This window comes from Vombatus ursinus, unplaced genomic scaffold (assembly GCF_900497805.2).
Source record: "Vombatus ursinus unplaced genomic scaffold, bare-nosed wombat genome assembly UNPS02014773.1, whole genome shotgun sequence".
Classification (NCBI taxonomy): Eukaryota; Metazoa; Chordata; class Mammalia; order Diprotodontia; family Vombatidae; genus Vombatus; species Vombatus ursinus.
Window position 1 is genome coordinate 39,200,170 of NW_020954551.1, and position 14,102 is coordinate 39,214,271.

The following is a 14,102-nucleotide window of genomic DNA, read 5'->3' on the forward strand; positions in this document are numbered from 1 at the left end:
CACACACACACACACACACACACACACACACACACACACACACACACGGGTATATCTTCAGCTTTGAACCTGGAAGGTGCAGGCCAAAATCCTTCTGAATAGGCAGGCTCTCTGCAGGCTCAGACAAGGACGGGACTCAGCTGAGAACTCTGAAAAGTGCCATAACAGGCAATTCATGGAGCCCAGTATGCCCACTCCCCTCCCCACCAGTGGTACAAACTGCTGACCGTTTGCTTGGAGACAGGAAAGATTTAGCGCTCTGGCGGGTGACCCCATCCTCTCTGGGAAATGCTCTGCTGAGGGCCAAAATCAATGCCTTCCATCCTTTGGCTCTGACACCAGGTAATTCTGCCTTTAGCATAAGGTGACAGCTCGTTTTCTTTGCAAGTGAATTTACTACTCAAGGCAAATTAGACTAATGGTCTTGGCTGCCAGGGCCCTCGGTATAGCTGGATGGACTTCAAACTGCCTGCTTGCATCTGCACACTTTGTTTCTCCGGGGCCTGCCTTAATTCAATTTCAAGTCAATAAACATTTATTAACACCTAATACCTGCAAAGCACTGTGCTAAGAATACAAAGATTAAAACAAGCAAACCAACCCAGTCTCTGCCTTCAGGGAACTTGCATTCCACTGGGAGTGGGGTATGGCATAAGGATTCAACCTCTACATAAATGAAGAAATACAGATTTTGTGCAAGTTCAAATACCAGCTCTGCTTTTTATGACCTGTGTGATCTTGACCAAGTCAGCCTCCCTGGGCTTCAGTTTCCTCACCTGTAAAATGGTGGGCTTGGACTAAAGTCCCTTCTACTTCTGAATCTGTGATCTTACCATCTTAATGCAGAGTGATTTCAAGAGGGAATGAATGATAATAACTAGAGGGGTGGGGGAATCTGGCAAGGCTTTATTAAGAAGTGGCACCTGAGTTGATTTTTGGAGAAAACAAGGGAATCTTAGAGAGTGGAGGAGAGGAGTAGTGCATTTCAGACCTGGAGGACTGCTTGTATAAAATCACTGTCAGACGATTGGTCAACAAGCACTTATTGAGCATTTGCTGTATGTACTGTGCTAAGCAGTAGAAATATAAAGAAAGGTACAAAGCTGGAAGAATAAAGGGGAATAGCAAGTGATTGAAGGAAAATACTATGAAATAAGACTGGAAAGGTGTGGGGAGAGGCCAGAGTGTGGAGAGTTCTAAATGTCAGACTGAGTGTATTATATTTTATCCTAGAGGAACTCCTGAAGATGTTTGAGCCAGAGAGTAGCATAGTCAAATTTGTGTCTTAGGAAAAGCAACTTGGTAGCTATGTGGAAGACAGACTGGAAAAGGGGAAGATTGGAGGCAGAAAGACTAGTAAGAAAGCCATTGCAATAATTCAAGTTAAAGGCAACAAGGCCTGAACCAGGGCAGTGACTGAGTGAGTAAGGAGAAAGGGAAAGATGAGATATATTATGGAGGCAAGACTGGGAACCAAGATGGTAGAATGAAAGGAAACAGTACAGTCAACTCCCATCCACAAACTCCTCCAAACTGATCTAGAAAATGCAGTAATAGTAAGTCCTTTGTCCAACCTGGCTTAATATAGGGAGACAGACAGAGAGGAGGTCTCAAACCCATACGATGGCACTGCAATGGGGACAGGTGCAATCTGGAAGTTTTGTTGCCTTCTACTTAGTTCTAGGTCACAGACATGGGGAGAAGCAAGAATATCTTTGCACAGTGGCAGTATTCCTGGTAGGGAGGCCCTGGGCTGTGTATGGAGAGATGAGAAAGTTCAGAAGAAAGTAGCAGCAGCAACAGAAGCAGAGGTAAGGCTCAGATCTCAGGTGCAGAGCAGGCCTCACTTAAAGCATCTCTCTCAGCCTGTAGGGGAATAACCAAAACAGGAATCCCAGACCAAAAGGGGTCTACAATTCTGCCACTTTGAACCAACAGAGCTTTCCATTTGGCTGATGGGGCAGAGTAGAGCAGCAATCTACTCTTTCTCTGAGCCAAACCCAGGTCAAGAATTTGCAGAGTTCAGACCAGAGGGTCAGCAATCAGCCCTGGAGCAGACAGTTTTGCAAGAACTGAAGCCTTGAAGGTCCCCAGCCTGTCTCTGAGATCCTGGAATTACACAACACTCAATACCCCCAAGAAAACAACAAGAGAACTAGCTCATACCTTATATCCAGAAGTGCCATAGAGTCCAGTCCTAATGTGGAGTCTGAAATCAGGAAGTAGACCAGGAGAACAGGCAGACAAAAGAACTCTACCACAATGAGTTATGATGACAGGGATGCTCTTGACACAACAGCAAAAGAAGAGAATGATCATCATCTACAAATGATCATTCAGAAAAAAAATACAGACTTGGGCACAGACTTAACTAGAATTTCTAGAAAAGAAGAAGCATGAGGTTTTTTTTAAGTTTAATTTAAATTTTTTTCCCCTCAATTACATGTGAAAACAATTTTTAACATTTTTAAAGTTTTGAGTTCCAAATTCCCTCCTCTCCCTCCTCCTTGGGATGGTAAACAATCCAATGTTCATGTAAAATATTCCTATACTAATCATTTTATATAAGAAGACAGAAAGAAAGAAAGAAAGAAAGAAAGAAAGAAAGAAAGAAAGAAAGAAAGAAAGAAAGAAAGAAAGAAAGAAAGAAAAAAAGAAAGGAAGGAAGGAAGAAAGAAAGAAAGGAAGGAAGGAAGAAAGAAAGAAAGAAAGAAGAAAGAAAGAAAGAAAGAAAGAAAGAAAGAAAGAAAGAAAGAAAGAAAGAAAGAAAGAAAGGAAAGAAGAAAGAAAGGAAGAAAGAAAGAAAGAAAGAATGAATGAAAGAAAGAAAGAAAGAAAGAAAGAAAGGAAGGAAGGAAGGAAGGAAGGAAGAAAGAAAGAAAGAAAGAAAGAAAGAAAGAAAGAAAGAAAGGAAGGAAGGAAGAAAGAAAGAAAGGAAGGAAGGAAGAAAGAAAGAAGAAAGAAAGAAAGAAAGAAAGAAAGAAAGAAAGAAAGAAAGGAAAGAAGAAAGAAAGGAAGAAAGAAAGAAAGAAAGAATGAATGAAAGAAAGAAAGAAAGAAAGAAAGAAAGGAAGGAAGGAAGGAAGGAAGGAAGAAAGAAAGAAAGAAAGAAAGAAAGAAAGAAAGAAAGAAAGAAAGAAAGAAAGAAAGAAAGAAAGAAAGAAAGGAAGGAAGGAAAGAAGAAAGAAAGAAAGGAAAGAAGGAAGAAAGAAAAGAAGAAAGAAAGGAAGAAAAAAGAAAGAAAGAGAGAGAGAAAGAAAGAAGGAAAGAAAGAAAGAAAGAAAAAAAGAAAGAAAGAAGGAAAGAAAGAAAAAGACCATTTGCTTGGAGACAGGAAAGATTTAGCGTTTTAGCAGGTGACCCCATCCTCTCTGGGAAATGCTCTGCTGAGGATCAAAATCAATGCCTTCCATCCTTTGGATCAGTCTGTATTCAGACAATATCAGTTCTTTCTCTGGAGGTAGATAGCATGTTTCATCATGAATCCTTTGGGATTGTCTTGGATCACTGTATTGCTGAGAATAGCCAAGTCATTCACAGTTGATCATTATATAATATTACTATTACTGTGAACAATGTTCTCCTGGTTCTGCTCACTTTGCTTTGCATCAGTTCATGTAAGTCTTCCCAGATTTTTCTGAAATCATCCTGCTCATCATAAAATGTTTTCATAAATGGAGTAAGAGCACTTGAGGAAAAAATTTAGAAAGAAATGAGAATAATGGAAAAAAAATTGAAAAAAGAAGCTTTGCACAAGAAGTACAAAACTTTGCCCAAGCAATTAACTCCCTGAAAAGTAGAATGGACCAAATAGAAACCAATGACTCTTTGAGCAATAAGAAATATTAAAATAGTCAAAAGGATGAAAAAATAGAAGAAAATATAAGTTATCTCATAGCAAAAACAACTGAGCTGGAAAACCAATCAAGTAGAAAAAATATAAGAATCTTTGGACCATCTGAACACCATGACCAAAAAATAGACCCTACATATCATATTTCAAAAAAATGTCTTAAAATTGCACAGATGTTTTAGAACCAGAGGGGAAAGCAAAAATAGAAAAAATCTACTGATCACCTTTTGAGAAAAACCCCAAAATGAAAACTCATAGGAACATCATAGTCAAAACCCAGAGCTTCCAGGTCAAAGTTAAAATACTGCAAGCAGCCAGAAAGAGTTCAAGTACCAAGAAGCTATAATCAAGATCACACACAATTTAGCAACCACCACTATAAAGAAGTGGAAAGCTTGGAATATAATATTCCAGAAGGCATAGAATGTGGACTTACAGCTAAGAACAACTTACCCAGTAAATCTGGATGTAATAGATAGACCTTTAATGGAATAGACACTATCCATGTATTCTTGATGAAAAGACCAGAGCTGCAAGGAAATGTTGAAATTCAAACACAGGAGTAAGGAGAAACATAAAAAGGTAAACACGAATGAACAACGATTAAGGACTAGACAAAAATAAGCTGTTTATATTCAAAGATGGGGAGATCATAAATGTGTCATCTCTGACCCTATCAACATGAGGGTTCATAGTCCTGTTAGACAAGGCCTGAGAGTGGTCCTGCTTTGTATTGACTTGAAGAAAAGAAAGGAAAGAGAGAGGAAGAAGAATATGCTGGAAGTGGGGGATGGAAGGATGGTTAGGGAAAATTATCTCAAGTAATCAAGGTACACAAGTAAACACCTAAACAAACAAGGGGAGGAGGCAGGGGCTGCTACTGACACTTGGACCTCATTCTCTTCTGAAGTGGTCAAAAGAAGGAAGAAGATACATAAAGAGTTAGGTATGGAAATACATTTCACTCAACAGGTAAATAGAAAGGAAAAGGGAGAAGGAGGGCAGGGAATTAGAAAGTGAGTAGATGGAGGCAAGGATTAATTCTAAGCAAAACAAACTCTAAGGATATTTATAGCTCTTTTTTGAGGTGGCAAAGAGTGGGACTCTAAGAGGGTGCTTATAAATTGGGCAATGGATGAATAACTTATGGTATATAAATGTGATGGAATACTATTGTACTGATCTTTATCAGCATAATGACCAACCAGGATTTCAGAGGAGTAATGAAATATACTACCCATATCTTGATAGAGAAGTGAAAGAAACAGAGTGTGGAATGAGACAGATTTTTTTCTGGTCATGACCAATGTGGATATTTGTTTTGATTTACTATACATGTGTATAGTGAGTTTTATTTTTCTTGTGTTCTCTCAGGGGGATTGAGGTGGGTGGGTGAGAAGGAGGATCTTGGCTGATTAAAACAAATAAAATATTTGTTAAAATACCCAAAGGAATGACAACACTTGAAGATAAGAAAATTGAACTGATGATTCCAGGGTTGTAAACTTGGGTAGTTGGAAAGATGCCAGTGCATTCAACAGAAATGGGGAAGTTTGGAAGAAGGATGGGTTATGGGGCCACTATACTGACTTCTGTTTTAGACAAAGTGAGTTGGAGATGCTTGAATGAAATGTCTACCAGGCACCTGGTTTTACAATATTTGAATTTAGGAGAGAGATTCAGGCAAGATATATAGATTTGGGACCCATCTGTGTAGAACTGATTCCTTTCTCTACTATGGTGAGTGACAGCATGCAGTAGAAAGAGTATAAGGCTTTGAGTCAAAGCATCTAGTTTGAATCCTGAATCTGCTACTAACTAGCTACATGACTTTAGGTAAGCCACTTGATCTTCCTAGGCCTCAGTTTGTCCATTATTTAATGAAGGGGTTAAATAGTTCAGGTGTTTTTAACCTTTGGGAGCATCATGGACTCCTTTGGCAGTCTGGTTAAGTCTATAAGCTCTTTCTCAGAGTAAATGTATAAATAAAATACATAGAATTACAAAGGAAACTAGTTATATTGAAATACAGTTTATATAGCTAGGTATCTATGTATGTATTTATGTATCTATCTGTCTATCACAAGTTTATGGACCCCAGGTTAAGAATCTCTGGTTAGCTAATCTCCAAGTTCCTCTGAAACTCTAAATCCTATGAATTAAAATGAAAATGTCATAGTTTTCATAGTTATAAGAAACCTCAGAGATCACCTGGTCCAAACCCCTCATTTTATAGTGAGGAAACTGAAGCCCATATGGGTTAACTGACCTGGCCAAGGTCGCAAGTAGCAAGAGGCAGAGCCAGAATTCAAACCCAGATGCTCAAACTCAAAAATTCAATGTTCTTTACACTACTCCACTCTGACATCACAGGGGATCAATCTATAAGCATGTATTGATTACCTGTTTTCTATACTGAGGAAGATACAAGTCACTGAGCCTCTGTTTGGGTAGGTAGGATCAATGCACAAGCAGCAACCAGGTAATTGTTAAGGCTTTGTATAATCAGGTCCTAGGATGTGGGATGCCCATTAGGGATGGTAAAGAAGAAATTCCAAGAGAAATCAATGGGAGTTAAGGTAGTGGAAGAGGTGAGATGACAGTTATGTCTTGAATAATAGATAGGATTTAAATAGAAGGGAGAAGAAGAGTATTTCATTGAGTAATAGGAAGATCACAGGACTTAGAAATGAAAGGATTTTAGGGGTCATTGAACATAACCTTTCCCTATTTTACAGAGGAGGAAACTGAGGCCCCCAGGAGGCTAAGCAATCTGATCATGGTCACATAAATAGTAAGTAGCAGAACTGGGATCTGAGCTAAGAACTTTTAGCTGCAAATCCAGGCTCTCTCCACTAGCTGTATGAACAGAGATGCAAATCAGGAATGGTCAATGAGTGTGTGAGAAATGTTGGAGCCCACCCTGGCCCAAAGAGAGGAGGATTCATGTTGGAAAATTAAAGGCCACGACACCAGAAAGATAAAATGGGTTGAACTTGTAGAAGACCTTGAATGTTAGGGCACTTAATAAATATTGACTGAATTGAATAGGTGATGAGGAATAGACTGGAGAATGGAGACGCTGGAGGAAGCAGGGAGACTAGCTAGGAGACCATTACAGTGATCCAGGCAGGGAGCTTTCTAATGTACTGGAAAAATTGTACTTGAAAATATTGAAGCAATATGCAAATGAAGTTCATTCTCATTATAATGTTATTACAATCATGTCGCAAATATCTGAATTCCCATTTCAGGATGATTTTTATCTCAGACCCATTCTGGGGGCAGGAAATAAATGTAGCCATGAGGAAGGAGTGGCTTTTGTCAGGATTCCAAAAGGAAAACTATAGAGAAGTGGGAGCTCTCCCTCCAGTCCCCTGAGACCCTTGACATTTACCAGGTCCATTACCACCTCCTTCTTATATCACATTTGGTCAGAGATATGAGAGTATTTGACTCTCTATGTATTTGGGCCTTCTTTAGTTGATGGCATACGGGCTATGTTGATGTTAATAGCTGCCAGTAGGGGACTCAGCCAAGAAAGACTTTTCCTTTTGATTTTTCCAAGAGGATCTGAGTTGTTGGAGAGAGGCTGGATAAGGTGAGTAAGAATCTTCTGGAGGTGAAGCTATGATGGCAGAGTAAAAACAGTGACTTGCCTGAGCTCTCCCCCAAATACCTCCAACTACCTGTAAAAAAAATGGCTCTAAACAAATTCTAAAGCAGCAGAACCAACAAAAAGACAGAGTGAAACAAATTTCCAGCCCACAACAACCTGGATGGTTGATTGGAAAGGTCTATTGTGCCAGGCTGGGAGAGGAGCACATTTTGGTGTGCAGGCCTCAGCAATCCTAGAGCAGACCTCAGAGGACTGAACCATGGGCAACTGTGGTAGTTTTCAGACTTCTCAACCCATGAACGCCAAAGACAACTTAGAAAGTCAGTAAGAAAAGTCTGTGTCTGCAGTGAGAGAGAAGCTTGATGCAGTCCCAGCCCCAGTTCCCAAGACGACCCCAGGGCGGTGGCTGCCTCAGGAGCTTCCAGTGCACACACTGAGGGGGAATCAAGCGGCTGATCAGAGGGGGGTTGCAGGGATCTCTTTGCTAGTGCAGGATTCTCTTGCTTTGCCCAGGCTTGGATCTGGGTCATAGTTCTGGGTGGCACTCCTGGAGCAAGGAGGAGAGCAGGTGTGATGGAGCTTGTAGTAGCAGTGGGGAGGAAATCCTCCTCACAGTTCCAAGATAGAAAAGAGTGCTTGTGGTCACTCATAGACCAGAGCACAGGCCAAGAAAGGAGTAAACACCTCGCCCTTGATCATAGCACCTTGGAAGAACTGAAAATTTACAGGTCCCTAAAAGTATCTTTGAAAACAGCTGCACAAAACCCCTGAAGACAGTACATTCTCTACACTGGAAGCAGACTCCTACCTTAACAAAGAGTTTATAACTCAAGTATTTGACTGGGACCATGAGCAAGCAGCACAAAAAGAGTCAGACCATAGAATCTTACTTTGGTGACAAAGAAAATGAAAACATACAACCAGAAGAAGACAACAAAGTCACAGCTCTTATATCCAAAGCCACCAATAAAAAATACGAATTGATCCCAGGCAATGGAAGAACTCAAAAAGGATTTTGAGAAGCAAGTAAGAGAAGTAGAGGAAAAACTGAGAGTGATGCAAAAAAATCATGAAAAACAAGCCAATAGTTTGCTAAAGGAGACCCAAAAAAATACTGAAGAAAATAACATCTTAAAAATAGCCTAGGGGCAGCTAGGTGGCATAGTGGATAGAGCACCAGCTTTGAAGTCAGGAGGACCTGAGTTCAAATCCGACTTCAGACTAAACACTTGACACTTACTAGCTGTGTGACCCGGGGCAAGTCACTTAACCCCAATTGCCTAAAAATAAATAAGTAAATAAATGAAAATAGCCTAACCCAAGTGGCAAAAGAGGTCCAAAAAGTCAATGAGAAGAAGAAGAATGCCTTAAAAACCAAATTGACCAAATGGAAAAGGAAGTCCAAAAGCTTACTGAAGAAAATACTTCCTTAAAAATTAGAACGGAGCATTTGGAAGCTAGTGACTTTATGAGAAATCAAGACACGTAAAACAAATTCAAAAGAATGAAAAAATAGAAAACAATGTGAAATGTCTCATTGGAAAAACAACTGACCTGGAAAATAGATCTAGGAGAGAGAATTTAAAAATTATCAGACTATCTGAAAGCCATGATCAAGAAAAGAGCTTAGACATCATCTTTCAAGAAATTATCAAGGAAAACTGCCCTGATATTTTAGAACCAGAGGACAAAATAGAAATTGAAAGAATCTACCAATCTCCTCCTGAAAGAGATCCCCAAAGGAAAAAACTCCTCTGAATGTTGTAGCCAAATTCCAGAGTTCCCAAGTCAAGGAGAAAATATTGCAAGTAGACAGAAAGAAATAATTCAAGTATTGTGGAAATACATTCAGGATAACACAAGATTTAGCAGCTTCTACATTAAGGGACCACAGGGCTTGGAATATAATATTCTGGGGGGGCAAAGGAGATAGAATTACAACCAAGAATCACCTACCCAGCAAAACTGAGCATAATCCTTCAGGGGAAAAAATAGACATTCAGTGAAATAGAGGACTTTCAAGCATTCTTGATGAGAAGATCAGAACTGAATAGAAAATTTGACTTTCAAATACAAGACTCAAGTGAAACATGAAGAGGTAAACAGGAAAGAGAAATCATAAGAGACTTATTAAGGTTGAACTGTTTACATACTGCATGGAAAGATGATATTTGTAACTCATGAGTCCTTTGTCAGTATTAAAGTAGTTGGAGGGAAAAAAATTATATGTATGTATATATAGATAGATAGATGGATAGATAGATGGATAGATAGATAGGTAGATAAATAGAGGGCACAAGGTGAGTTGAAGATGAAAGGGTGATACGTGGAGAATAAAATTAAGGGGTAAGAGAGGATTATACAGAGAGAAGGAGAAAGGGAGGGGTAGAATGGGGTAAATTATTTCACATAAAACAGAGAAGAAAAGGCTTTTACAGTAGAGGTGAAACGGGGGAAGGTAAGAGGGAATGAGTGAATCTTATTCTCATCAGATTTGGCTTAAGGAGAGAATAATGCACACACTCAATTGAGTATGGAAATCTATCTTGCCCTACAGGAAAATAGGGAGAGAAGGGGACAAGAGAGCAGGAGGATAATAGAGGGGAAGGCAGATTGGGGGAGGGGTAATCAGAAGCAAACACTTCTAAGGAGGGACAGGGTCAAAAGAGAGAATAGAATAAATGGGGGCAGGATAGGATTAAAGGAAATATACTTAGTTTTTCACAACATGACTACTATGAAAGTGTTTTGCATGACTACACATGTATAACCTGTATCAAGTTGCTTGCCTTATCAATGATGGTGGGTGGGGAGGGAGGAAGGGAGAAAATTTGGAACTCAAAGTTTTAAAAACAAAAATTAAAAAAAAATTTGTTTTCACATGCAACTGGGAAATAAGATGTACAGGAAATGGGGTATAGAAATCTATCCTGCCCTACAGGAAAACTGAAGGAGAAGGGGATAAGAGAAGGGGAAGAGAGATAGAAGGGAAGGCAGATTAGGAGAAGAGGTATTCATAATGCATGCTATCTTGGGGTGAGGGGAGGGATGAGATGGGGAGAAAATTTGGAATTCAAAATCTTGTGGAAGTGAATGTTGAAAACTAAAAAAAAAAAATTTAAAAAAAGAAAAAAGAAATGAATGTTAAAAAAAATAAACAGATTTTTAAAAATTAAAAAAAAGAGTCCTCCACTCTGTTTTTTTTGGGGGGGGGAGGCAATTGGGGTTAAGTGACTTGCGCAGGGTCACATAGCTAGCGTCAAGTATCTGAGGCCAGACTTGAACTCAGGTCCTTCTGACTCCAGGGCTGGTACTGTATACACTGTGCCACCTAGCAGCCCCTCTCCATTCTTACCTAAATACCATAGTGTTTACTTTTCTATTGTTCAGTAGAATGTAAGTTCCTTGAGGGCAAGAATATTGTGTTTTTGTCTTTATATTTCTAGCCCTGCATGTAGTAGGCATTTCATGAGTGTTTGGCAAATTGAATTCTTTTTCCCTCACCTTTTCCCTGGCTACCTTTCCACATTTCACACAAGGCCGTGATTTGTCCCCATTGACCAATCACTCTTTGACCTTTTCCAGTTCAGGGGTCTGTCCCTGTCCACTGGTGAGCTTTTCTGATCGGTGGATTTGTTCCGTTCACATCACCCAAATGCCTCTTTATTTCCAGAGGAGTTCCGAGGGGTCACTATCGTGGAGCTAATCAAGAAGGAGGGAAGCACCTTAGGGCTAACCATCTCTGGTGGCACCGACAAAGATGGGAAGCCTCGAGTCTCCAACTTGAGGCCTGGTGGACTAGCAGCCAGGTAAGAAAGAGGATGTATCTGCTGTTGGGCATGATCAAGGGAGGGAGAAGGGGGAAAGAGGGAGGAAAGAAAAGACAGGTAGAGAATGAGGTAGTTCTCTAACAAAATATCATTTACCATATCACAGAATATCAGAACTAGACAAGACCTGAGTACATAGAATGTCAGAGCTGGGAGAAGTCTTGGAGCATTAAATGATAGAATTGGAAGGGACCTTAGAACATAGAATGTTAGAGCTAGCGGGAGGGTGGGGCAAGGAATTGGATCTTAGAACACAGAATGTTAGAGATGGAAAGGACTTTAGGACATGGGAAATCAGAGCTGGAAGGGAGCTTAGAACAGAAGAGTTGAAAGGGACGTTAAAGATCATTTAGGTCAACTCCATTCTCCTTCAGATGAGAAAACTGGGGCCCAGGGAAGGGCTATGCCTTGCCCAGTTCCCAGATTAGAACTCAAGGTTCCTGACTACAGTTCTTTCATCACACTTTGCTACTTTCCCTGGGCAAGAGGGTTAAAAGCAATGGCTAGCATTTAAAGCTTGCAAAGCATTTTATATAGCTCATTTGATCCTCACAAGTCTGTCAGGCAAGTGCAATTATCATCCCCTTTGTGAGAAGAGAAGAATCTGAGACAGAGAAAAGTGAAGTGATTGACAACTAAGTGTTGGAGGCTGAATTCAAACCCAGGGCTTCCTAACTGCAAGTAGAGCACACTGTGTACCTTGCCAAAAAGCTGCCCTGAAGGGATAGGTTTCATGTTTCCTTGTTTGCTTTTATGCATCCTGTTGCATCTGTGTTTGAAGAGACTTCTTAGACCTGGCTCTGTGGTCTAGCTGCTGCACCATAATAAAAGGATTTTTTCGGTGAAGTTTGGATTCAGTCAAAGGGCCTCACTTGAGTACTTGGAGGGCCACATGTGGCCTCGAGGCCACAGGTTCCCCTCTCCCAGCACATGAGATTGTGTTCATCCCTCCTTGGAGAAGTCTGGGGTGTGCAAAAGACAAATAAAGTGACAGAGGGGAGAGAGAAGGAGATGTGAGAGAAAAAGACAGAGATAGAGAAAGAAACAGAGAGAGACAGAGAGACAAAGAGGGGCAGACAGAGACAGATAGACAAAAGATGAAGGAGAAAGAAAAGGAAAGGGAAGGAAAGAGAGGGAGAGAAAGGAAGAAGTGAAAGAGAGAGACAGGAGAGGCAGAGGGATGAGGGAGATGAGAGAGAGAGAGAGAGAAAGAGAGCAAATTACTTTTATGATGGGAAAACTAAGGCAAAGATTATGAAAGGAATTGTCTCTCAAATTCCCTCAGTGAAGTCAACAAGTATTTGTTTAGCACTTAATACTTACAGCCAGTCACTCTGCTGAGCCCTTGGAATATGAACACAAGCAGAAAGACAGTGAATGAGTCATTGGCCAAACTAGATCCCCATCCTGACTTTCAGGGTAGCTCCCAGTCCTCCTTGTCACTAACTTAAGTAAACTCTAACTTTTCCCGAGTTAGCCCTAAGCAAAGCAGTGAAGATGGTGAAATTGGACATCACCAGCTCTCATTTTTGCACTCTTCTCCTAGACTCCAGGTGCTCCCTTGTGTGCCCTAGACCTTTGCCCACTGCTCTCTTGTTGCCCTGATTTCTCCCATCATTTTAGGAGAAGAGCAATCTGAGAAACCTTAGGGAGGTGACATGGTTCCATATCTGAAGGAGTGTCTTGTGACAGAGAGAGCAGACATCATCTCTGGAGCCCCAGCACGCAGAACTGGGACTTACTTACAAAGGAAGGTTTCAAGCAGACAAATTTCAACACAAGGAAAAGCTTCTGAGCTGTAAGATTTGTCCAGCAATGAAATAGACTGCCTCCATATGTAGATACTGGACATTCTTTCACTAGAGGTGTGGAAGCATGCAGTGGAACCAAAAGAAATGTGTTCTAGGTGACTGATTTTCTGTGATTCTTGTGTTCCTAAAAGTGCTTTGTAAACTATAAAGTAACCCACCAATGTAACCGATGCTGTCGTTACATTGCTTGAGTTTAATTTCCTTTGTATCTGGATGGCTTCATCTTTTCCATCTTCCCATAAGTGCCTGCCATTCATGCAGACTCCTGGGACACTGAACTCACATGTAGAATCATTAAATGTTCAAGCTAGACACGACTTTAGAAATCACCTGGTCCAACATCCTGTCCATTTTACAGAAGAGGAAATAGAACCAGAAGACGGGACTGATCTGGCCCCAAGTGAAACTGTGAATCCATTAAAGAGTTGAAACTAGAACCCAAGTTTTCTGTGATCTGATCATTCTAGACCTGTCAAGAAATGGCCCATTTAGTCCAGGACAATTCCACTAAACCAGGCAGGCTCTGTGTGTCATTTAACACTTTATCTGGTCTTACCTAGGATTCATGATAGCCATAACGGTGGAAGTATGGGGACTATTTGGAAAGGTGGGACACCAGATTAGCACTGCCACCTAATTAGAAGAGCTGCAAGTGCACAATATGAGAGCAAATGTGAGAGATATTGACAAATAATGAACACACCTGGAATTCTGCTCATAAGTTAACCGTTCCATTTACCCCAACACTCTCTGTCTCCCTCCCATTCTGTCTCTGTCCCATTCTTTGCCTCTTGTCTCTCTTTGCCTTTGTGCTTGCCTCTGTTTCTCTACCTTTCTGCTTTCATCTTTCATTTCCTGTCTCTGCCCCTTCATCTCTGTCTTTCTCTGTGTCTTTTTGTCTCCGTCTCTCCTCTCTGTCTCTCCCCCTCTCCATCTCTGTTTCTCTCTTACACACACACACACACACACACACACACACACACACACAC

General features: G+C 40.6%; 1 protein-coding gene across 1 annotated transcript in view; it reads left to right on the forward strand.

The window, feature by feature from the left end:
* GRIP2 (glutamate receptor interacting protein 2) overlaps positions 1 to 14,102 on the forward strand; it is a 407,694-nt gene that overhangs the window by 302,191 nt on the left and 91,401 nt on the right. Inside the window, exon 3 of the mRNA XM_027863805.1 lies at positions 11,146 to 11,281. Coding sequence (XP_027719606.1) covers positions 11,146 to 11,281 — 136 coding nt within the window. The remainder of the gene's footprint in view (positions 1 to 11,145; positions 11,282 to 14,102) is intronic.